This window comes from Falco cherrug, chromosome 19 (genome assembly GCF_023634085.1).
Source record: "Falco cherrug isolate bFalChe1 chromosome 19, bFalChe1.pri, whole genome shotgun sequence".
Classification (NCBI taxonomy): domain Eukaryota; kingdom Metazoa; phylum Chordata; class Aves; order Falconiformes; family Falconidae; genus Falco; species Falco cherrug.
In genome coordinates this window covers 3854978-3880273 of record NC_073715.1, presented here as the reverse complement: position 1 = coordinate 3880273, position 25296 = coordinate 3854978, and the positions used below count along the sequence as shown (strand labels likewise).

General features: G+C 47.3%; 2 protein-coding genes across 6 annotated transcripts in view; one reads left to right on the top strand and one right to left on the bottom strand.

The window, feature by feature from the left end:
- Window positions 1–44: 44 nt before the first annotated feature.
- On the bottom strand, window positions 45–14930 carry DAP3 (death associated protein 3). Its single transcript, XM_055696777.1, has 14 exons — window positions 14831–14930; window positions 13313–13391; window positions 12600–12646; window positions 9009–9128; window positions 5718–5819; window positions 4824–4932; window positions 4274–4366; window positions 3635–3765; window positions 3162–3242; window positions 2595–2753; window positions 2143–2202; window positions 1359–1448; window positions 563–680; window positions 45–162 (listed from the first exon to the last, which is right to left on the bottom strand). Exons 3-14 carry the CDS (start codon window positions 12639–12641, stop codon window positions 77–79), a joined length of 1191 nt encoding a protein of 396 aa, XP_055552752.1. The 5' UTR covers window positions 12642–12646; window positions 13313–13391; window positions 14831–14930; the 3' UTR covers window positions 45–76.
- An 86-nt stretch (window positions 14931–15016) lies between these two features.
- Window positions 15017–25296, top strand: part of ASH1L (ASH1 like histone lysine methyltransferase) — a 64226-nt gene continuing 53946 nt past the window's right edge. For 4 of the 5 annotated variants that reach the window (XM_055696552.1, XM_055696551.1, XM_055696549.1 and 1 more), the window contains exons 1-2: window positions 15017–15175; window positions 22939–23461. In XM_055696552.1, coding sequence (XP_055552527.1) covers window positions 23039–23461 — 423 coding nt within the window. In that variant the 5' untranslated portion in view covers window positions 15017–15175; window positions 22939–23038. Of the gene's footprint in view, window positions 15176–22938; window positions 23462–25296 lie in introns of those variants that run through there. The other variant, XM_014276295.3, reaches the window with a different exon arrangement.

The window sequence follows — 25296 nt, the reverse complement described above, 5'->3', positions numbered from 1 at the left end:
CCCCCCGCCCGCGACAGCGACAGCGACAGCGACAGCGACGGAGGTGGAGGGAGCGGCCGCGCCGGCCTTTATTGCGCTAGAGGGGCCCGGCCAGGCGCTCCAGCTGCCGCGGGTTGGAGCCGCTCAGGAACCGCAGCTCCTCCTGCCCGTCCGGCGTGCGCGCTGCGACAGCGTCTGTGGGGCCGGGGCTCCGCGCACCGGGACCCCCGGCCCCCCCCCCGGGCCCGGCCCACTGCCCTGCCCCCCCCCCCCCCCCCCCCCGGCCCCGACCTGACCCCGGCCTCCCGCCCTGCCACCCCCCAGCGCCAGAGCCCCCCGCCCCAGCACCCCCCGCGACCCTCACCCCCGCCCCCCCCCACCCTGCCACCCCCCACCCCCCCTCCCCTGCCACCCCCAGCTCCACCACCCCTGGCCCCCCAGCCTGCCACCCCCCAGCCCTGTCCCCCCAGCCCCTGCACCCCCACCACCCCTGGATACCCCCCAGCCCCAGAACCCCCAACCTCGCACCCCCGGCCCCCCCGGCCCCCCCGGCCCCAGCCCGGCCCCCCCAGCCCCAGCTCACCTTTCTCGTGCTGCAGCCACTTGCGGTCCAGGTAGTAGCGGTAGCAGCTCTCAAACTCCTTCGCGCTGTAGTTGGGCACCGGGATGGGGACGAAGGGGTCCAGCGCATCGAACCCCTCCTGGGGGGCAGTGCTGGGGTGAGACCCCACGGCAGCGCCCGCTCCCCGGCTGCCCGCAAGCTCGTGCACTCCGTGCAGTGCCAGAACGGGTTGGGTTGGGGGGGACCTCAACAACCACCCAGCCCCCCGCCCCGGGCAGGGGGACACCCATCCCACCAGCCCGGGGCGCTCCCAGCCCCATCCAGCCTGGCCTTGCGCATGTCCAGGGCTCTGGGCAGCCTGTGCCAGCGCCTCGCCGCCCCCACAGGGGAGAATTTCTTCCAAACATCTAATCTCCACCTCCCCTCTTCCAGCTTAAAGCCATTCCCCCTTGCCCTATCGCTACAGGCCCTGCTAAAAGCCCCTCTCCAGCTTTGTCAGCCCCCTCGGGCACTGGGAGCTGCTCCACAGTCTCCCCGGAGCCGTCTCTTCTCCAGGCTGAGCAACCCCAGCCCCCAGCCCGCCCCCACAGCAGAAGGGCTCCAGCCCTCGGATGGTCTCTGTGGCCTCCTCCGCACAGTTAACATTCAGTCAAAGGAGAACCAAGATCTAGATCTGAGGAGAGACTAAAGCAACGTGCCACCCTGCACTGAACACAGCTTCCAAACCAGCATTTCTGCTTGTTTCCCAATGAGAACGGGAAAAAACAAACCCCAAACCAAAGCCCTCCCCCCCCCCATCCCCCACCCCCCTCCTCACCTTTCCCAGCAACTCCTGGGGCAAATAGGCAGAACTGGGCTTGTAGAGGGAGCCGGTCTGGCTGAGGGTTGTCACAATGGCACCTCCCTTCTAAAAGGTAGACAAGAAACCCTATTGGCTACAAGCATCGTTATCTGTGAAATAGTTACGGCCTGATTCTAAACAAGCGAGGTTTCTTCTTCTTTGACCTTACAGTTAATTCCAAAGTTCTGCGTGAGGGACTTGTTACAGTGCGCCTACCTTCACTAACCCTGGCTACCCCAAGAACACGTGCAGCCACAGGGAATGCACGGCTGGTCTTGCCAGCGCTGGCATGTAAACGTGTCGTTCTTGCCTATAAATGGTTTCTTATTGAAACTGAAATACTTTAAAAAGGACTTTTCCAGATACTTTCAAATCTGAAGACTACCTGTTACGAGCTATTAGCATCCAGGGGATTGAAAATAAAGCAGAAGAACCCCCTGTAGCAAAACGTTTAGCAACTAAAATTTCTCAATAGTTCAAAAAATCATGAAGTGCCATAAGGTTTACAAATGCCTCCAGCTCAGGGTCACAAACTTGAGCTTGGCACAGTAATCACGAAAAGCATTGTTACATGTCTGACCCCTTCTTACTCTCCTCGGCGATGTCAGAAACACCGACGAGATACTAACCCTGAACAGCTGCACGATGCTCAGTCGCTCCTTCGCTGAAGGAACAGCCTGATGCAGGTTTGTAGCTTTACGCGTACCAGCATGTAGCGTTAATTGCTGAGAATAGCACGAAGGTACAGACTGGAACTCACCCAATTATTCATCATCATCTTCCGTAGATTGTACACAAGCGTCAGCTCCTCTGGAGAAACCTGGTGAAGACTGTATCACTTCTTTTGCCAGCAGTTTCTACCCCAGACAAATTCCCCTCCCCTACTTTAAGTAAGATGGAAGGACCATCTGCATCCTTTAGGTGCATTTTTTTCTTTGCTCTTACTTAGCACCGTAGCATTCAACCCGAGTTAACGTCACACAGAGAAACGCCCAAAGCTCTCCTGCTGTAACAAGATGTATATGTACTTTTTTCTCACTGAACTTCAATAAAAATGGTCTACAGCACAATATGGATGCTGCAGGTCCCTCCAAGCTAGCAAAGTACATCTTTCAGGGATTACTAGAAAACTTACAAATGAACAAAACACCCTCCCCTGCCGTCCCTTGCAGCAGGGATGCAGAAATATCACCAGAGCAGATAACTTCTTACAGGGCTTTTGTCTTCCTTCTTCAATGTCGTCCTTCCCCAGAGCGCGTTGACGCCATCCACTGCCACAAGAAGGTGGAAGGAGCCAAGATGACATTGCTGCTTTATCTCTTTCAGCACAACCCCTACAGCATCGCTGGCATTTCTCACGCGAGCTAAACCCTTTAAGTAGGAAAAGGCACAGAACTCAGCTTGGTTTTCTTATTACTATATAGTGCTGGCAACTTTGGGCACTGCCTGCCCTGTCCAACGGGGAAGGAAGATAAAATGACAGCCAAGAGCCTGTTCACTCCTCTCAGAGGAGCAGTGTGGGCTAAGGCACTGAGCATCACAGATGTAGGAACTTTCAAATTCTAATTTTTGCTTCTGCCCAAGTTCTCTGTACAACTTCCTTTACAGATCGATCACATCTTCCACAATGTTTTTTGTAGCCACCTTGTTGACAGGGAAACGCCTTCCATTTCCTAGAACTCATATTCGTTAAGATCTTTAGAAGCAATTTGTTCTACATACACAGTGATGGGTTCTTCTAATGAAAGGTGAGACAAAGCCAGAAGAGTTGTTACTCACCTGCTCCACCACCTCACCCAGCGGTCTGCCCTCCTCAGTGCTTTCTTGTTTGCCCCACAGATATTTTTTTGTCGTTTTTATCTGCAGTAAGAGAACTACAATTAGATTGGGAACCAAGTAGCGCAGAAACGGCTTGTCAAGTCTGGATGGCAAAATTCCTGGTTGTTTGCCAGTGTTAAGGAGGAGTGCAGAATCTGGGAGAAGTATTCATCGCGAATAGCCATCTCCACAGGGGGGATTTAACGTACTTCTTTTTCTACAAAAGTTGAATTCCAGTGAAGGGTGGGGTTTGTGGGTTTCTGTGAAGTATGAGCGATGCATTAATACATGAAGCATTTCTCAAAAATGAGCTAATCTGGAATGTGTGTCAAGGTGCTCAACGACAGGCAGCGCGTGCACACGCAGTCCCCGAGAGACGATCCTGTGGGTTGTTCTTAGCTACTAACCCAGACAACTTGACAGGCTCTACAAACCTCCTTCAGGAAGCGCTCGTTCGAGGTTTTGAAGTTCTTGAGCCAGAAAGATGCTTGCAAAGGCTGATCAAGCCGTTCTTTGTTGTAGGAAGACTGTATAAGCTCCTTGCAGTTTTTCACCCAGAGATGAGCTGTAAGCAAAGTAAAACAGTGGCGAGTGGGGTTGGTTTGTTTTTAGTTATATGATACAATGATTTATTTAATAATTTGTTAATTAAAAAAATAATTTGCAGTTGTATCTCTTATCCTCATTCTGCTACACTGGGTAAGAGAAGTCCGCTATCCTTAATGGAGAAGACTCCCGTGAGGACAGAGGAGGTCACACAGACCCACACACGGGAAGGCTCCTCTCACACTCATTAACAGCGGGGAAAGAAGACTGACTATAAGCACGTGAGAGCAGGTGAAAATAACTGTAATTACGTTCCACTTTACTTCGGGGTTTTGTGGTTTATAAGCCTTCTCTATGGAAAAACAAAAATGGTTTGCTGCAGCCTACCCTAGACCTTCCTCTCGAAGCAGCATCTCCTGGACTAACGTGTGTATTTGGTGCAGCACGTGTGTATTTGATGCAACACGTGTGTATTTGATGCAACACGTGTGTATTTGATGTACCACAGGCAGCATCGGGGTCCTTACCGTCGGGGATGTGCAGCACCAGCCACCCTTGCCTTGCGCAGTAGTGAATCACGTGGCACAGTGTCATGGTTTTCCCTGTTCCTTTCTCACCATCTCCAACACGGACTGTCAAGGAAAGTCTCTGAAAAACCACTTCCACTTACACTTGACCATAACTCTTTTGCAAAAGGCACAAAGGAAGTTCAACGGTCGTAACAGCAGGTTGGCACTCCACCACGCTCCTGTTCAGCAGCAAACACAAAGCCTAAAGGGTTTCTTCTCTCTATATTCCCCCACCCCAATACATCAGAGCTGAGGAATCCCATCCCCTTAGTTGTGCTGATAGCCCTGTTTGTAGATCTGTTGCATGAGCCAAACAGGGCTTAGAATAGAAGTATACAAGCTTCATGAGCTTCTCAGACTAGCTTTGCTGGCAAGAGACACGTGGCAGAATCACATCCTGAAGACTAAACCACAGTGGTCAGCAGAGGATCAAAACATCACCCTCCTCTGCATAAACTCACCAGCTTGTATTTAATTTGCGTTCAATCATCAAGTGACAAAAAGATACAGATCACATATCTGACAGCTGGGTGTGCAAAGTTGGAGTTTTTCAGGTAAGTGAAAAGTTCCAGAGCTGGTTTTCGCACCATCAGGCAGGCTTCGTTGAAGGTCTTAATCTGAGAAAAGGGACAGAAAATGAACAAGCAGCCAGGTGCTGGCACACTGCAGCTCCTCTGGTGTGACTCCGTCCCTGGTGCTGTGCAGGGTCTGAATGTCCACTGCTCTCCCCTCATCTACCAGGCCGGTCACATCGTCAAAGAAGTTTATCGGGTTGGTACAGTGTGACCTCCCCTTGGTGAGGCCATGCCGGCTACCCCCGATGACTTTTCTTGCCCTCTGTGCGCCTGGAAATGCTTTCCAGGATTAGCTGTTCCATCACTTTCCCAGAGATCTCAGTGAGGCTGACCAGCCTGTCAATGAATTGAAAGTCAATCCCCTACAATTACTAACAGATAAGAAATCTGTTCCCCAGCTCAAGCAGGCACTTCGTGTTAGCTGCTCACGAAGCCTGATGCAGTCACAGCATGATCTGTCTCACAACAGAAATAAAAGGCAGTATTTTTTTGTTGCTGATATAAGCTCATTTCACGAGACAGCCTGCTTCATATGGAAATGTAACTGTGGAAAACATTTCTGCAATTCATTACGTACTCGGGAGTTAGAGATGAAAAATATTGGATAGACTGTTGCCTAAGGCAGAATCCTCACACCCTTCTACCACTCTTCTGGTTAGGTTGACTCATCTCTTCTAGATGCAGAGAGTAACAGCGAGGACCAGGAATAATTGCATTCTTGCAGCACATCACTCTTATTCCAACGGGAAAGCATCGTAGTTACCCGATGGATCTGGTCCTTCCCACACACCAGCGCGCTCCCACACGCCTGCTCTGAGACAGAGTACCTGCTGCTGGAACCGGTAGGGCAGCCCGTGCGGGAACACAGTCTTCACCTCCTCGAGCGGAATGCTGTAGTGACGACCCTCATGGCGTTCCGTCTGGCTGGCCTGGGAAGGCACAACACGAGCTGTAAAACTCAGGGGAAGTCGGATACCTCTGTTCTGGATACAGGTGGCTTGTGAGAATGGGACAGGGAGGGAATGCTCAATCAACCTGAGTATCTACTGAGGGTCTGAAGAACTGGCATATCAAAGCAGGAATTGCAGTGCCAGGACACCATTGGCAGATGCGCAGGAAGCGTCTAAAGAAAGGATATCCCATGTGGCAATAAACAATAACGGGATGCCCTGAGCTTCTATATGAACCACTATGCTTTGTGGGCACCAGCAGCCCTATGCTTCAGGAATTTATCTAATCTTTCATTAGACCACTTGTATTTCTGGTCACCACAATATCTTAACAGCATTAGGATCCCTTTTGAGTTACCATCTGGATTCAAATTTACTTTACTGCAACAAAATTTTTTCCCGGTTTGCTCTTTGCTGTCTCTCAGTATAAATTCCTCACATGCCATTTGTCTCATTAACTGGTACGGGCCGCTTGAGAACTCACAATCTGTTTTCTGGGGCAAGAATTCCAGGTCCTTGTTGTGACATAAGTGGTCAGTCTTATTCCTCCAGCAAACATGCGTCGTTCTGCGTTTATTTACAGTGATCACTTGAAGATCTCCGATTACGCCCTCCAAGAACCAGTTGTTACTGGTATCTGAAAATTTAATACCGGTTTCACACCTTCTTACACATCCTTAGTTTTCCCCTTCATTATTCTATTCTCCTACCACGCAATACTTGCAATCTTGGTCTAGTCATCAGGTTTTGTGCCCTGTACAATTAGGACAGTGTATAGAGACACTAGTCCGCAGTACTTCCTGCGTGACTTTCAGCAACTTTTGTGCCAAGCTTCGTCTGGCCTTTTCAGCAGCTTTGTGCCAAGCCTTGAAGCTTGTATGATGTCCTCCTCTAACACTTTCCGCACTTTTCCATTGATTCAAAGTAAAAAAAGTTCTTCTCTTTATTCTTATCCTTGTGCATGCCAATCTCTTGCTTTGGTTTTAGTTGAGATGGAATCGGAACATAACAACTTCCTTGTTTCCTTTATTTTGCATAATAACGATCCAGGAAATGTAGTTTTATTTACTATTTAGAAAGAAAAAGCAGTAGTCATCATTTCTGCCAGCCTTAGCAGATTTGGGGGCTGAGCCAGACTTTCCTTGTATTTTTATTAGCTTGTATCTATTGTGCTTATTAGCCTTGTACTTTTACTAGCTTCGGCATAGACCCAGGGCTTAATTTACCGAGGCCCAGAATAGATGAGACAGTACTGGGCTGGGCTCCGCTGCTCACCTGCGTGGTCTGGCTGAGAAAAGGTTTGACCAGAATGAACGGATTGGGAAAAAAAAAAAAAAAAAAAAAAAAGAAAAAGAAAGAGAGTTGTGATGAGTACTGCTACCCTGGCCTGGCTGCCTGCTGTACTCCTCACACAGAACCACGCAAACAGCCGTACCTACGGGTTTGTCTGCTGCCAGCTTTTCCCGTTTATATTTTGCTTTTCCCAGTTCCTTGATGGACACTTCACGTGTGACTCCTGCAGACTCATGAGTTCTCTAGCCCCAGGATTCCTGCTACATGTCAGCATTCTCTCCTTTTCTTCAGAGCAGATTTTCAGTTGTTCAGCAAGCAACATGCCCGTTCTCTTACCTGCACCCCCTGTCCCCCACCTTCCTGAGGGAAGGTGACTCCCAGGACAGGTGGATGCGCCCTGGACTCGGTGGTTACCTTGGGACAGCAGCAGGATTGCAGGTACCCAGAGGTTTGCCAAACTATAGGAAGAAACCACTTGGTAACTTCAGTGAACTGCTACCTGAGTTGCCAATCTGGTGTTTACTGGTCAGTAAATCTTAGGAACAGGAGAAGAATTTCTAAAACTTGGTTAGTCAGTGGCTCCTCTGCTCTAAGGAGATGTTACCTGGAGATAGACTAATTAGGAGGCCTATTAGGAGTCTCCAGTCTTTTTCCAAGCAGAGCTGTATCTCAGGTGCTGGGCTCGATTCCCTAGTTTTCCTGCATGTGTTGGACTGACAGCCCCCGTGTTGTTGCATGGCAGCGTTATCTATGGACTCAGCAGTATTCCAGAGCCCATTTTCATTCTTGCTTTCATGACTGACTTGCTGCATAACCCTGGGCAAATCCCTTCACTCTTCAGCTCCTACACCCGTGAAGTGGGTCAGTATCTTTATCCTCATGTTTAGTCACTCCGAGTGTTGCGAATGGGAAGGTATCTAAAAGCTAAGTCTTATTAAAAATTGCATTTTCATCTGTCTTCTTAATCCATTTTTAATGGGACTTCATGGTGCACAAGTACGGGCGCAGGCAGAGCCATCGGGTTTGCTGATGAAGCGAGCCAGCGCAGCCTCTGCTGCAGCACACGATCTGCAGTACAGCAAGTCCGAGCAACGCCAATCTGATAAATTAATAAGCAATGGCGGTTGTCGCCAAACATCAGGCACATGAAGTCAGAATGCCAAAGCCAGTTGCCTGGCAACGTAAATGGTAGGCACAGGACAGTGGGGACAATCCTTGCCATCTGGACTCTTCTGTGCAATCTATAGAGACACTCGCATCACGTGAGGAAGATCATCTGCATGCTGCTGTTTCCATAGAGACCCCTGAGGAATCAGTATTGAAAGACTCCAATTACAGAGGCAGCAGAAAAGCACCTCAAAGGCTTATTCCATTCATTTATTCCACTTCATTTTCTGCTTGAGACGTAGAGTGTGAGGCTGGAATTATGATGCTGGAGAGCTGTGCTGTGCTGAGGTCATCCAGGGTGTGTTTTTTATTCCCCTTCATTGCCAATTTGGGGAGGTTAGTTAGGGAAGAATAATCCTGGAGTTGAAATTAATGGTGTCTGATGACAAGCTAAGCCACATCTGAGCTTCTACAATACGCAGCCTATCTCACCCCTGCAACTACAGAGAAGGAATCAATACTCGTTCCCGGGAGCCTGCAGGCGGAAGACCAGCCCTATCTTGTTTAAACCCAGGCAGGTGCACTGCACCGCCGCGGCCTGTTCGCCCTCGGGCTGGGGATCGTGCCCTCGATGCCCATCATTAGGCCGCTGTGCCCCCCATGTTCACAGGAACACCGAAATCCCAGCGAGTGCTCCCGGCTGCGCGGTGCCCACAGGCAGACTGATGGAATCCAGGCACCTGCTGTCTGACAGTGGCGGTAACTCACCGGGTCGCTCTGGCTGGTGTAGAACACTGCTCTGGATGCTTCTGCTGGCGCCTGGACATCCTGGCTGACCGGGGAGCTTAAGCGCTTGGCTGCTGTATGGAGGGCATACCCATGGTCCAGCTAAGGAAAGAAAAAAAGGCAAACAGACAACAAACTTCCCAGCAGTCAATGATTACCACTAAAAAAATTAGTAATAATAAAAAAAATCCATTAAGTAGTTCTTTTTGTACACCAACAGGATGCACATTACGATTGGGTCAAGGCAGCCTGCAATACAGAATAGAATTCTCTGCCACTAGCATAAAAATTCATCATTAGTATGTAAATTCGTAACGAAAACCCACATGCCTCAGAACCAGGTTTCACATTTCGATGCCTGGTTCTAAACCTCCTCCGTTCACTCAGGTCGGCTGCCACTTCAAGCCACCCGGAGAGCCAAGCCCTGTACCTGAAAGCGATCCCCTTGGGGGCTGCTTAGGAGCACAAGTACAGCCATTAAGGTCTTACTGCTGGGATGCTCCCACAATGTTTCTGCCTCCACTGATGAACAGTAGCTAGCACCTTGAAAATTCAAGCTGTCTAGTAATCCATAATCACCTCAATTACTGAGGGATTAGTGCAGTGCTGCCCACTATTTGATATTTATAATTACGTTCCCTGCACTGGTTTTCCTAACTGTGTCCCTGCATACAGACTCTTTCATTATAATACAGACAGGGCTGAGAAACTGAAACAGCCAGCTAAGCTGATTAATTCTTTTTTCCACAGACAGACTGCTGAAGCATGCCTGTAAAGCCTAGCCAAAATAGGCAAGAAAGTGAGGAGTAGAAGGACAAGCATTTTATTATGTTATGGCAAAAGGAAATATAATCATTTGGCAATGAACAAAAAAGTGTCTACTCCAGAGGTGGTGACCAAAGCAAGCAAAACTGAAAGCCACCCTTCATATTACTGACTGGAATAGCTGCAGGCTCTCACTGTTAAGAGAGCGAGTAGTTTCCTATTCCGTCTGCCTGCACAGAGGAGAGTAGCCATAAACTAAAGTTCAGAGACAGAAACAGCTGTTTCAGTTCCCCCTGGCATGATGCAATTCTGCTGCCATCCCAGTTTTCCTCAGGGGGTCATCTAAAAGCCACAAGGGCTCAGAAGAAAGTGTAACAGCGGATTACCCCACATCCCGTGTGAAACGCAGAACGGACTCCTGAATCAGCGCTTCAGCACTCACTCTCCTTCTAGGGAAGGCACTAAACCAGTTTTAATGCTCAAATGTCTCAGTGCTCGAAGTTTCAATGCTAGAGACCTCTAACCAACCACTACGGCGTCCATACGGAAGATCACCGAACATTCACTCTGGTCACCACATTCATCTCTTGTTCCCACGATGTTCTTTTCAAATCCAAACCATTAATTAGGGTGTCTTATTTGGCTATGCTTAGTTTTAAGTCCACAGAAGTGACTCAGTTTACAGCCTAGAGCAAGGCACCAAGATGCTCATTTCAGACATGAATAACTAGAGCGTGCAACTACTATCACCGGTCCACGTAGATAACGCCAGCCCAAAGTCACTCCCAGCATGGACTCATAGTCCCTCTCATTTTCTTTACACATCCTGCATTCCTCCTTTCTCAAGTGAAGGTCCTGGGGCCGTGAGCTTTGCTCACTTAGAAGAAAAGGCAAGCTTACTGCCCTGTGGGCATCCTTTCTCCGGGGTACCCTGTCCCTGACCTGTGTAACAGTGAATGAAAATTAAGGAAGGATTTTAATTGTTCTGAGTTTGTTCAGTTTTCACATGTGTCTAGACACAGCTCAAGACTTCACCTGAATGATACTTAGTCAAACCAGGATTATCAATACCACTTTTTTTTTTAAAAGCACAATCTCAGAAGAGCAGGAGTTGGATTCTCTATGGTACAAAAGCCAGTTCCTAATAAGTTCTGTGAGGGGAGCAGAAGACACCACGGTAAGACAGGGAGCAAGTGTGAGGAGGGCTTTGTCTTGAGCTCCCGTCCTCTGTTCTTGCAGCCAAGTGCATAGAATTTCTGGTTTTCCATCAGCAGAAGATAGCCCGTCTGTAAATTACTACATCTTTCTCCTGGAATGACACTGTTTACAACACCACTTCTTTGAGCCTTAGCACAGTAAGTCTTCCTCAAAATCACCGTGTAGCCTTGTTGTGCTTTGGAACTTTTCCTTTGTGGACTGTAGCTTGTGCTGGGCTGTAGAAGCAGCTTCTAAGTACCTGGAAACATGAAATCCTAACTCTCTGAAGTGCTACAAAACCAACACAAACTCCTAGAGTAGCGAATACGACACTACTCACAGTTATCCTGAATTTGAGAGATGCAGACTTGCATTTTAAGAATTACTGTGTTTCTGTTTACAAAATTTACCCAGAAGTGCATCTGCATGGTGCACTTTAACAGGCTACAAGACCTTTGAGTGACCTAGACCACCAACTGCTAATGCATTATATATTCTGACTTTACAGTAGCAACATGTCACTTGGTCCCTCCTCCTGAACAAAAATGACAGTGGCTTATCACTGATGCCCTTGGCTTCATGCAAAATGCCAGAAACACACACATACACCTTTCTGGCTCATTGCAGAACGCTGCATAGTTAAATCCTAACATATACATAAGTTCTCACACCATCTTTTAATGCTTTTTACCCTAGTAGTATAGAGTGTATTTTATAGTAAGTTTCCATCTACCAAAGGACATAGTAGTCTAACTCGGATCCCTGAAATGGCAGCAAACTATCACGTGGTACACAGAGATTAATCACAAAGTCATGTGCCATAAGGTGGAGCTGTTCCTACATGTTTCCACTTTATCTGACTCTCTAGAAAAGACTGTTTATTTCATAAAGGCTGCCATCATAAGTACTGCACCGCGCAATCAGAACCTCATCTCTGGAAACAAGTAGTTACACAGCCATCCTCTTTAACGGCTGCATCTAACTATGTACTAGTGAAAAAGCATTTAAAAGACAGGAGTGAACAAAACAAATTCTTTACCGTTAGGAAGTTGTTCCAGAGATGCAACATTAACTCATTATGCTGTCTATAATACACTGAAGCTTTACTAATAAAGTAGCGCTGCTGCTGCACCTGAAGCACTGAGCTTCGGCAAAATTATCTTCCCACCAGCAACACAGGTGAGAGGCTGCTGGTTCTGTTCTGTATAAAGGGCTTCTTCCTTCTATTTTCCAGCAGTGCAGAGCAAGTAGATTCTGTTTTCTGAGAAACATTTGCATCAAGGATGCAGAATTTCAGCATTCTGGATGTTGCAGAATGCTAAACTCTAGTATTCTAACAAACGTCTCATTTAAGCCAACGACCCAAGCTTGCCTGCACGTTCTCTCTCTCTCTCTCGCCAACCAACGGAGAGAAACGTGGGACTAACACACATGAGCCATCTCTCTTTGCTTTGCCTGTAATGGGACTTTACACAACCAGCTTATGGGAGACACTAAGTTTTTAGATGACAGATGTAAGAAGAATCTCACTTTTTACAGTTATAAATTGTCATTCCAGTTTTCAGGACGGCTGAAATACTGGAAGCAGCATCACTCTGTTACAGGACTTACCTTTAGAGGATGGCAGACAAGTCCTTTCAAACCCCTCAGCATTTTTTCTGCAGAGACATAAGTGGATTTTTTTAGGTTTTTCATGACGTTTAATGTACCTTACGCTGGGAGGGAATCATTCCTGCCTAAAGAACTCAAAGTCTAGGCACACATATAATTCAGACAAACTGTCAGAATGCTCTGCAGCAATACAGTTGACTACTGGCAATCAGCATCATTTGCCTAATAAAAAACACCACTCCACTAATGATGTTGCCTTTTTTCAGAGAGATGTTTACAAAAATTTTAAGTCAAGATATTTCATTTGCCTAATGAGGAGGACAGATTCTTTTATTGGGGAAGGTCATCTGTTTTGACTGCAGCTGTTAAGAGACGTAAGAGCAAGGGCTACACCGTGATTATTTTAAAGAAACGGGAATAATGCAGAGTGTGAAGATGCTTCTGTGCTTCTGGCTCATCCTAATCATATATTAGTATCTACCGCTCAGCTGTCTTTGATTACAACAGGAGAAAAACCCCAAAGCAAAACACTTGAACAGTTATGATGCAAAAATAAAGGTAAGTCAGTTAGTTAAATCTGTCAACTCTGGCAGCATTCAAGGTCCTCTTCATTCCAATCCTTCAGGAGAAAATAATCACAATACCTAAGGAAGATGCTTTACGAATTCTTGGTTGCCATACGTCACAAAGCCCATTCAAAGCAAGATAATTACCTTGTAATTCCTTGGGAGGAATAGCTGTCTTAGTGGAATCAACGGTTAACTGCAGCTAAGCAAGGCAAAGATGATTTACCTGCATAGAACAGCATTTACAACTGTTACTGCATAGAATGAGAAAATAACTCCATGCTAAAGGATGCTAATTTTGTAAAGATGCTTTACACCGTTTCATCACACAATACATACTTGAAAAATAAGCCCCAGTTTTGCTGTTTCAAGAGTAAGTGAAGATATCGGCCTGTGGAGGCTTATTGAGACATTTCACTTTGCCATGCTAGCACGTACAGCAGCAGCAGAAGAAATTCTGCTCCATGTGAGGATGCATTCCATTTTCAAATCACAGTTTTAACAGTAAAGAAAGCAGGGATGGGAAAGCTGTTTTCTCAAACAAACCTCGTAAAATTAAGGAGTCACAAAAACCTGAAAATTTGTTTATTTTGGGCAGCCCTAATATTCTAACAATTCTTGAATGACTACTTCAACACAAGTTGTCAGGGCCCTTTTCTCCAGGGACTGTCAATCCGTGGGAAAGGAGCTTTAGCCAAAGAATAAATTAAAACTGCGGCCACTTCACTGATTTGTTTGGATCAAGTCAGAGAACTGTCCAACACAGCACAATGTACCATTATAGAAAAAATACTGACTGCACGTGGTCTGTAGGGAAGGACTTATAGATCAGAATGTAATCTGCTAGTAAGAATTATGCAGAGAACCCTGAAAGTTGCATTTGCAGACATCATTAACCTATCACCTCTGCAGACTAAATTAAAAGCCAATTTCAGCTTGCTGGCTGTCTGTGTATTTAGTAGCGGCATCAGGTTCCTGAAGTGCCAGAAACTGAGGAACACAAGATGGAAACAAACTCTGAGCTACCGGAGCGTTACCGGCTTTGGACAATGGACGCCCGCACCGCCGCTGCTGTTTCAGGGAGCTGTTCCCCCACCTTCCTCCTCCCCACATTCCCTCCCCCCTGTACCCCAGTACTCTCTTTTTCTAGGCACACCCCGGAGCGGGATAACAGGTCACCCCACCCGACCTCGCAAGGGGGGCCACTAGAGAAAACCGGGAAAGCCATAAATCTGTTTGTAAAACCTGCGGAGGGCAAGTAAGGGCCACCAGGCGCTGCCCCCCCACCCTGCCCGCGGCAGGCAGCTGCTCGCGTCCCCTCTCCCTCCCTTCTTCCCTCCGCCTCGCGTCCCCGCACGCCGCCGGCGCGGGCCCGGCCCTCGCACGGCTGCTGCCCCAGCCCCCACACAGGCAGGGCCGCCGGCGGCCTCGGAGCCGGGACCCGCGGGCAGCGGCCGCCGCCACGCAAGCCGCCCCCCCCGCAGTGCCCCGGGCCCGCGCCGGGATGCCCTGGGATGCTCCGGGCCCGCGGCGGGAGGCGCCCAGGCCTGCGCCAGGATGGGCCTGGCCCGCGCCGGGACGGGACGGGACGGCTCAGGCCTACACCAAGAGGCGCCGGGCCTGTGCCGGGATGCCCCGGGCTCGCGGCGGGCAGGCGGCACTCACCGCGGGCGGCAGGCCCACCCCGCTGCCGGGATCCGCCGCGCGGGAGGCCGGGGCGCAAAGCGGCCGGTACGGGTGCCGGGCAGGGCCAGGCGGCGCGCGGCGGGGCGGGGCGGGGGGTGTGGCCGAGCGGGGGCGGCGCCGGGCGCGGGGGGGCGGGGCGCCGGGCGCTTGCTCGCGGTGGAGCAGGAGCCGCCGCCATTTTGGTTTCGCTGCCTCGGCTCGGAGCAGGGCCGAAGCGGCGGCCGGTCGGTCCGGGTCCCGCCCTGGCCCCGTCCGCGCGGGCGGCCGGGAAGATGCGGCGCGGAGGAGCCCGCCCTCGGCCCCGGCCGTGTTGTCGCTGACACGGTGAGGAGCGGGCGAGCGAGCGGGGCGGCGGGCGGGGACTGGGACCGCCTCAGGCCCGGAGCCCGGGGGGAGGGGAGCCTGGCCGGGGAGCCGCCGCGGGGGCCGCCCCGCCCCGCACCGGCGCCGAGCCGCGCGCGCTGCCCCGCATCCCCGCCGCGCCGCCGGCCGCCGCGCCCGCACCGGGCCCCGTTTGGCGGGCGCGGGGTATTCCCGGTGGTGGGGCTCTGCCGGGGCGGCGGCGGCGGGGGGGATCCCCGGCGGGGGGGGGGTGGGGCGGGGCGCGGCGGCGCCCGAAGCGGAGCCCGGAGCGGAGCCCGGAGCGGAGCGGGGGGGACCCCGGCAGGGCTCTTGCGCGAGGCGGGGCGGGGGATCCCTGACAGCCGGGCCCGCGCCGGGAGGGGGCGGGGGATCCCTGACAGCCGGGCCCGCGCCGGGAGGGAGGCGGGGTATCCCCGCCGGCGGGGTGCGGGGCGGCGCGGGGGGTCCCGGGGCGGGCGCGGGGGGGCCGTGACCGGCGGGGCGCTCCGGGCCGGGCGCGGGCCCTGCGGGGGCGGCGGGAGCCTGACAGCCGCGCTCATGCGTTGTGCCGGGCCCCGCGGGAGGGGGGCGGGATGTCACCTGACAGCCGGCCCGGGGCCGCGCCGCAGGGGCCGGGGCAGGGGCCGGGGCTCCGGGCAGCCCTCCCGGGGCTCCCCCGCCGCCCGGGGGCGCGGGCCGGGCACGGCCGCTTGCGGGAAGTTTCCCGGTGGTCGGGTCCGTCCGCGGGTCCCCGCGGCCCCGGAACTTTTAATTTTTCTGCCGGGCGGCGGTGGGCAGCGCGGGGCCGCCGGGCTCCGCCGGCACACAGTGGTTTTTTATTATTGTTGCTTGTCGGGATGTTGGCTAGTTTTCTAGGTCAGTGGCTTGTAGACTTTCCTGCTTGCACCCCCCCACCCCCAATTCTGAAAATTAACTTTTCAATCCTGTTTCACTTTTATTACCAGGTAATTTGGGTGTAGGTGGCCAAGCCTAACGTGCCTTTGCCTCACCCGTCTCTCAGGTCAGAAGGCAGAATGTGGTGCTGTCCTTTTCTTTCTGTTAGACAGTCTCCTGACTTTCTAACTTCTCTTTTTACCCTTGGTTTGTGGTTCCTGCACCCTGTTAATTACCTCGCAGGGAACTAGAAACTACTTGGCGTGTGGGTTTCCATCCGATGGCTGCGGGACACACATTCGCTCTCCCAGGAGCTGTTGTCAGGAGCTAGGGAGACGGGAGATACTGGATTCTTACGCTGGCTTTCCAGTCTTGGTAGGGGAGATTTGGGGAGCCGGGACTGCGGGACAGATGCGTGGTAAAAAAAATCTGTGACTTTACGTTCACACGTTTAAATATTCTTAGTTTTCTTTTTCAGGAGCAGCGTACCCTTTTTGCATCTTTTGTTGTTTGTTTTGATTACCTTCCTGGCGTTTCTGCAGATTGCACCTGCAAAAGCAGCGTGTTCCCAGAATGTGAGGGGGTTTGGGTGTAACCTGGAAGGCTTGTGCTTCACGTGGTCACCCTTGAGGACCCTGAGACCATCCCCGGTGCTTCTGCCTCTGCATGAATGGGGAAGTTCTAGCAGCTGGCTGAACATATGGGTGGAGATGGGCTCTAAAATCATCATCTGTCTGCCTACTTGAGTTCTTAAGAAGCATTCTTACTCGAAAATTAAAGAATCATTAGCTTTTCTAAACTGTATAAGAGTACAAGACAGACTTTATTTTAAGGGGGTCTAAGTACATCTGGTTTAAAAGACAAAATGATCGCAACTTCTTTTGGACATCAGTTACATTTGATTGCTACAGGCAGTCAACAGTCATCTAAAAAGCACTTAAAATGTTGGAGTGATAGTAAACAATAAAATAATTTGAGTCATAATTTACAAAACGAAGCAGCTTGCTTTCAGTTGTTTTCAGAAGTTTAAGCTGTCCTTGAGGATGCAAAAAGCAGTTTAAACACTTGGTGCAATAGACGGGCTTATTGATGTAAATTATAACACTGTTGTCACAAGAGAAAAATGGAAATAGCACGTGTAGTTACTGAATTACAGTTATTTTAAAATAGGTATTGTTGTCAAATGGATTGTTGACTTTTTTTTAAAACAAATTTAATTTGTGCTGCCATTGGCAAGAGGTCAACTTTTGCCATTGTGGACACATTTCTTCCACTCCAGCGAGGTCATGTGTTTCAATCTCGCAGCTTTCAAAAAGGATAAAAAAAAATATCTGATAAACAGACCTAACGTGATTATTCTGTGAAAGCAAAATCTGTATTTGTTCCTAATTTTCTCTGTCACAGCATTACCTGTTGTGCGGCATGGCTCACATGGTGTGTATGCCCATCCTAGCACTGGGGTGTTTTTGGCATAACCAAAGGCATTGTCTGCACATTATGTCAGGAATTAAAAGGTGAAATAGTGGTTTACTATGTCCCTTACGTTGTCTTTTACTAGGTGGGTCTAAATAACAGAGCTTTGGGGGTTTGGTTGGGGCTTTTTTCCCCAACCCCACCCCCCACCCCCCACCCCCCCCGAAAAATCCATTGAAAGGCGTTAGACATAGAGACATACCTCTTAGGAAGTTCCTGAATCACAAATTCAGAGGCCAGGAGAATGTTTTAGCAGAATTACCACAGTATACATTGAGGTTTTTATGCTTTTCCCTAGGCAATCAGTATTGGCTAATGTTGGGACTAACAGCCTAAGGCTAAAGGAATCTTTGGTCTGATCAAATACAGGTTTTGTTACGCAGTGTTTAGCAATTTCATATTAATTTGCATATGAATAGTGAAACAATGAAATTATCAGGCAAGTCAAAATTCCATGTTTTGTTTCCAGACTTTTCAGTTAAGGTGCAATTATCAGGAGAAGTAAAGTTAAGAAACCAGAGGAGATGTTTTAGCTGCTTGCAAAGTTTTGCTCCCACTGGAGCATACTTGCAAAGTGTCATCATGTCTGCCCTCTGCATTTCTTCCTGCAAAATCAGTGTCCTGCTACAGTTTGCTTTCCCAGCACTTGGCCTGTGCTAGCTTTGCTATGAACACTTCTGTAGGGTCTTCTTCCTGACGAGACAGGTACTTTTGTTGGTTTATGGCTGTCAAAAACACATCTAAGAGAGTCTATTTGTAAAATATTTGTCACCTCATAATACAAACAGCAACTTTATTTCTGATAAGTGTCTCCATCTCAAAACATTTAAAAAATACTCCCAAGGTAGTCTAAGGGCCTTGAACATCTTATTTCAGTGACCTCCAGTGGTCTGTGATGCTGTTTAGAGTATGTGATGTGGAGAAATATAGTTGAGGTTTTATGACACATTTTATTCTTAAGAAAGAACTTCTGAGTGTGGTAGATGTCTTCTGTAGCAGAGGAATGAAAACAAGGAATATTAGAAGGGATTGTGGGAGGCCATAGAGTGGCTGCTAATATTTTGGGATTTCAGACACTAACCTGAATTTTTTAAAGGTCCCTTGGAGCTGAAGCAATGGAAAGAACCAGAAGAAAAATACTTCCACCTTCCAAATCTAAAATCCAAATATGTTCTCGTCAACAAAAGCAGTAGCAGAAATTACAGTTACGTAGTAAATTGGACAGAGGGGGAGGGGGGAAATCTCATTTAATACTGCTAAGGGGGCAGAGGGGAAAGCGTATCTAGGAGCTGGTAGTAGAAGTCAACCTTTAGCTGTGTTTTTTTTCTGGAAAAGCAGGTGATCAGAACAGACATCTTAGAAGATGATGGGCAAAAAAGGCTTTGGATGTGTCAACAGGGGAATAAGAATGAATAATAGGAATTAAAACTGTAGATGGCATTAGAAAAATCATTAGTGAACACCATTTACTTCTAGGTAGCACGTGTCAAAACGGATGTTAAAATGCTTCCTAGTTAATCTTTTTTGGGAAGAACGATTACAGGAGGGATTTGAGATCTACAGAATGTACTGGATGAGAGACTGGAAGTTTGATGTGTTTTGCTTCTTAGGGAGATGGTTAGGATCATAAAAGTCTTTAAATAAAAAATGTTGATGTTGCTTTGGAAAGACCTGCAGTGGGTCTGCAAAATGTGAGCAGTGGGATAGGAATTGCTGAGCAGAGTTCTTGGCCTGATGGAGGATGCCATGCTGCTTGATTACAGCGGTACCTTGTCTTAGAAGTTATGAAGCAGTTTGGTTAAATGACTGTGCGAGCTTGGAAAATACCTAATTGTAGGCATGGACAGTCGGACCCCACTGCTTTAATTTCATATGAATCTGACAGGGTGCACCAGATGGAGAGTGCTTTTCTTGTGAAGGTCTTCGTAATGAAAACGCGCAAAAATCTCTTTCAGGGATCAGTATCATTGAAACAGGTACTTTGCAAGTCCATAGTCCCATTTTTCTGATCTGAAGAAGCCTATGGTATAATTAAAAACAAGACTTGCAAATTAACGGAACAGATGCGGAAAGCAAAGACACAGATAAGAACCTTGTATCAGACAGGCAAATATGATAGTTTGAGGTCTTGAAAGTACCAAATTGTTGAAGTTTTGAGGGTTAAATTCATGCAAGCTTTTATAGCTGCCTCTTGGCTGCTCATTTACATTGACATCCAGAAGGAGATTTGAAGGCACGACCTGCAAGAAGAATGGTAAAGATCCTGTAGACTGGTGCAGGAGGGGCATACGGAGTGTGAAGCGTAGCTCAGAGAAAGCAGGGGTGTTACTTAAATAAAAGGAAAACAAAAAGAAAATAAAAGAGCACACGTAATGGTTGTCACTGGTGAAACAGCAGGCGCTAAGGAACAGGAACAGGTGAAGGACCAAGGCACAGTTAGGCACACCTTGAAGACAGCGACAGGGGGCTTGAACTTGATGAGGTAGGGGAGAAGCAGCATCCTTGGAATTCAAAGAGATGAAGTCTAATCAGTTCATGGTTATGAAAATGATCAAATTGGCAGACGCATTTTCTGTGAATTAGAGTGGGGTAATTGGAGAGTCAGGGAGGAGAAGATTACAGTGATCGAAGCAAAATGATGATTAGGTCCAGGATTAGCATTTTTGTTGTCTGTGTAGAGAGGAATTAATGGATAAATAAAATGACCTGTGATGTGTTTGAGAGCTACCAATTTTGTGACTTTGTTTCTAGGACAGTTACGGGTTCTGTGTTACCACAGAGTAAGATTTTAACACAGTTGTTCTCCTTTAATTCTCAATGTGCACTTTGTCTTGTGGTTTCTAAGGTCAGTGTATGAGTGTAATTAGTTACTTCAGGTCCTGCTATGAGCTAAATGCGGAGCCAAATACAGCAGTATAGATGCTGTTCCAGTTTAACTTTGCTTCAGATTTAAACTTCTTAATTTTATTTGTAAGAAGATGACTGAAGTGTTGTAGCTCTTCTGGACTGTAGTCACTAGAGAAGGAAACATTTGTGTGAACCTAGAATTTGAGAGTTGCATGATGGCCTGTAGGATTCTCTCTTTTTCTTGAATAATATTTTTTTTCCATTATTTTACTGCTGGTCAGTTCTCCTTCGTGCATTGGCATGTACGAAAAAACCCCTTTTCAGTGACATGGTGTAGCCTAATGGACATTGGGCCTTGCACTAGGAACTGTCTGAGTTGCTTTCTAGCCCTCTGCATCACACTGCTCTACCTACTTTTTCTAGCTTTAAAATGGAGATTTTATCTAATTACCTCTGGTCTTACGAGTAGTAATAGCTTTTTTGATTTTTCAGGATGTTCTCAGTTGAAAAGGCATAGCTGCAGCTACAGATCCCTTTTAATAATGTGCACAGAACTCGTGAAAATAAAGTTTGGTTTCTCTGAGAATGTAGCCAGGGAAGCCTAGCTTTCTAACGACTGGCGTTTCATGTTCTCAGCAGCATTTCTTCTGTCCCCACTAATCCTGGCATCTGCCTTCCAACCTGTGTCAACTGCAGTTGCCTTAGTCCTCTTTCAGTATCGCCTTTCACATTCCTTATTCTTCCTCCTTTTTATGCAGTGCTTGTGTTTACTGAGCCACCTCAAAATACCACCTCCCCACTGCTGTTTTTCTAATTATTGTCTGGACAAGAGGCATATGGCTTTGGGATCTGCCATGTGCTGATGGGCTCGATTATGCATGTGCTGACCTGCCAGGAGGCCAAATGTCATAGATAATTGCTGAGCTCATTGAAACCTTTTTGAAACCATTGAAACTTATTCTGAAGTTCATTGAAACTGTTGAAATCTTCTCATGGCATTCCTTACAATTCAGCCTTAATGACTGTACGGAAGATAAGAACAGAAAATGATGCTGGTTTAGTTCCCGTGATGCTCTTTTCAGTGCGTTGATATTTTTTTCTGACACATTTAATTTTCAAAATGGTTAATATATTTAAATGTTGAAGATACTTCAACGTTTTTTGCTTAGAATGCCCCTACAACAATTAGGTCCACCTGGATTGTTCTGGTTTGGCTCCTGGAATGTGAGAAGGGAGAACTTCTCTCCTGAGCTGCTGTGGAGGCTGAGCAGGGTCTGATGTGGAGCAGTTTGGTGTGCTCTGTCCAGGGGGTGGATGGGCATATGGGCAGTGGGTTGCCATAGCAGTGTCAAAAGCACCTGATACTTTTTCAGTCCACCACAAGGCTTGTGCGTGTCCTTGCGGCTGTCACTTTTCACCAGGAGTCCCCATTCATCCTACACACAGGCTTCTTTTGAGGGTTGCTGATTTTCAGGTCCCCAGCTCTGTAAAAGTTGCTCGTGTCCCTTCGCCTACATCATACTCTCAATATCTGACCCTATGGAAATGTATATGTGTAACTTCTCCTTTGCCCTCTTTGGTAGGTGTCAATAGACCCTGTTTGTGTCTTCTGCAGGTTCTTCCTGTGATGATTTTTGTTTGCATGGATAAAAATGTCATGGGGTACACAGGTTTGTCCTTTGGCCGTGGGGGAAAGGGCAGTGTAGGGCTCAGTGGTGGTCTGTGTGCGAGCCCGGGAGGCAGTGCTGGCACGCTGCGCAAGGAGCCTGCCAGCCAGGGACTGGAAACCCTTGCATTAGCGAGTTGATCCCAATCAACTTTCCCTGTAGTTAAGATTAAAAAGTTCCCTCTGATTTCTTATGATAAATAGGTTAATTATGCATACATAACAGTGTCTCTGCTGGTAGATGTGTGGACTCTTCTGTTCCCATGCTCCAGGAATTACAAATTAGTGTGTGAATGTGTTTGGTGGGGCTGTTTGGTGGGGTTTTTTCTCTTCTCCCATCATTCTTCCTGAATTTTGGAAAGTCCATAACTAATAAGCAGATTTTGTGGCGTGTTTGTAAACCAATGCATACTTGGGTTAAGCTCAACTTTCCTAGTGGCCCAGATGATTAAAATCAGATTGTCTCTGTGTTTTGGATGCTTTATCGTAGGTTTCGTTAGCTGCATCATTCCTTAGATGCGACTGTTTCACCGGGTCTGGACTAAGAATGGCGGTACTAGGAGTAGTTGGGCCCTGCTTTTAAATAAAAACATTCAGGTGATCAATATTAAAAGCCTTAACCATCATTTGAAGTGTCCTGTGGATGAAATGGAAATGAAAATATTCACATACTTTTGATTTTTCACCTATCATTTAAAAGTGGTTTTACAGATAAATTGTATTTTTGTAGTAGGCTACAGGAAGGGCTGGTGCATAATTATGGTTGTCTGAAATAGGATTGTCTGCTTTCTGACGGTTCTTAATATTTATTTCATTTCTGCTAGAAAAATTGAAGTTTACTTCTGTCTTTCTTTTCCTTCTACAGAGTAAAAGATGCTGGCTGCCAATAGTAGAACAGATCTTCTGTGGAACATATCTCTCTAAATCTTCCCTAAAATTACCTGAAGGCATATATTCCGCCTGTGATGGACCCTCGGAATACTGCTATGTTAGGCTTGGGTTCTGATTCTGAAGGGTTTTCTGGGAAAAGCCCCTCTGTAGTAAACATTGGCACGTTGGTGGGTAAAGGAGAAGTAGAGCTAGAAAGTTGCACCAAGGAAGAAGACGACAGTAAGAAGAAGAATCGGGAGGGGAACAGTACCGAGAATGGGAAGAATGAGGCTCTGACTGATGCACAGCAACAGTTTTCAGTGAAAGAAACAAACTTTTCAGAGGGAAACTTGAAACTGAAGATTGGTCTTCAAGCAAAGCGAACGAAAAAGCCTCCCAAGAACCTTGAGAATTATGTGTGCCGGCCTGCTATAAAAACCAGCATCAAGCAACCAAGAAGGGCACCGAAGAGTGGGAAGATGACAGATGAGAAGGGTGAGCACTGTCCTTCAAAACAGGTGAGTAGTGTGGTTCTGTAGTGTTTTGCAAGTCATAGTAAATTTAAACTGTTTCTAAAAGTTTCCGGCATCTCTGCACGATCCTGTTCTACTAACTGTTTTTCCATGTAACCTCTGATACTGTAGATGCTGAAGTTAGAAATGGTTTGATTTAGTTTCCATCGATAGGAAAAAATGCTTTTGCTCTTTCACAGCTTGCCAACGTTGGGGTTTTTAACAGTAATGAAAGATAATTCCCATGTTAACTTGAAGTGAACATCATAGGTAAATTTCTGAAAAATGGCACCTTTATTTTTAGTCTCCTGCATAGAAGAAAGTGGGGGTGTCTTGTCTCTATTTAAATGGGGCTGTGTATTTGCTGTGCTTATCTCTAGTATTTGGCTTTACTTTTTTTTTTTTCCCTTACCTGTTAGAACCCTTGTTTTCACTGTGTGTCTTAACTGATAACTCTGCGATGAATGTATCAAGCAGTGTCTGAAAAGTAAAAAATACTTTTCCAGGTATGTGAGAGAACAGCCCAGTGATAAACTGCATATAAATGCAGTGGCTTGAGAGATGTGCCAGGTATTTTCCAAATGTAAGGAGATAGCCCTGCCTTGAGGATGTCTTGTTTTTATGATCTGCATGATGTAACAAGTAAGAGCAGCAGTAACAGATAGGGAAAATAGGATAAATGGCAAGAATTATAAATGTAGTTGCATAGATGGTACATTTTTTAAGTGTTTTGTTACAGCATGCTTTTTTTTCCAATACGCATAAAAGTTTTGCTAACTAGTAAACTGTTAGAATATACCCTCCATACTCTGTCCACTTTTAGTCCATGCCTGCTGATCTAAAGCCAGAGGTTTTCCCTACACTCCCGTTTTGCTTGCAGCTATCTGTGTTTCCTTGTGAGCACATATTTATTCACCCCGTTTCCTTGCATGTTCCTTATGTAGCCTTGTTCAACTTTGCAATACCAGGCGGTTCAGCAAGGGAATACGAGTCCCTGGAAGTTAAAAGTCCTTCCTTCGCATGGGTTGTCTGTTCATGGGGCTCCTGTTTCAAAGGTTCCCAAGGCCAAAGGCTTGTCATTCCTCTAGCCTGTGTCCTGTTCTGTCTGTCCATAAATCTGTCCTGGCCTATCTCATAAGGTAGAGCCTACCCAAAGGAAAGGAAGATTCCTTTATCTTGTACAGAGATGGTGTCTGACATACCCAAACCTTTTTCTTTCCCCCAGCACACCCAAACTTAAATTTTCCTTGAGGAAGAGGATCTTCAAAGAAATGATAACTCATGCTCTGAAAGAACAAGTGTTCTGTATGTTACGTGTAATGACTAAAATTACTTTTCCCAGACTCTAGCATGCAACTGCTTTGGGTTTTTTTCTCCATTATAAACAGAAAGGTGTTTTTAGTCAGCCTATCAAACAAGAAACTCTCAAGTGATGCCTTATATAATTTAAAACTTTGGCAATGGCCTTTATTTGACATTATTCCATTTTAGAACAAGCTTATTATTTCTAATTATTCTCTAACTTCATCTTGAAAAACACTGGAAGAGTAGATCACAATTTGTCCAGATTATACTGATGACTTTCTGGTTTTGTTTTGGTTTGTGGCTTGGGTTTTTTTTGGTGGTGGTTTCTTTTTTAAGCCCTTTTTTTTATATGTATATATATTGCAATGAGTTGAGTATTGGGCCAATCTGGAATATCCAGTCATTGATCTCTCTTGATGTCTGAATTGAGGTGGTAGTTGCAACTGAAAATCTTTTACTATCAAAGAGCCATTGAGTGATGGAAACTTTCCCATTGCATCAAGAGATCGTGCTCTGGGAATTTTTACCAGGGAGAA

Excerpts from the sequence above, each read along its gene's own strand:
- DAP3 (XM_055696777.1), bottom strand. The coding sequence starts at position 12,641 with ATGCTGAGGGGTTTGAAAGGACTTGTCTGCCATCCTCTAAAG. Across the intron at positions 3,766-4,273 it reads GGTGCTGCACATCCCCGACG|CTCATCTCTGGGTGAAAAAC; the intron begins GTAAGGACCCCG and ends CTTTGCTTACAG. Across the intron at positions 163-562 it reads GTGGCTGCAGCACGAGAAAG|CGCGCACGCCGGACGGGCAG; the intron begins GTGAGCTGGGGC and ends ACGCTGTCGCAG.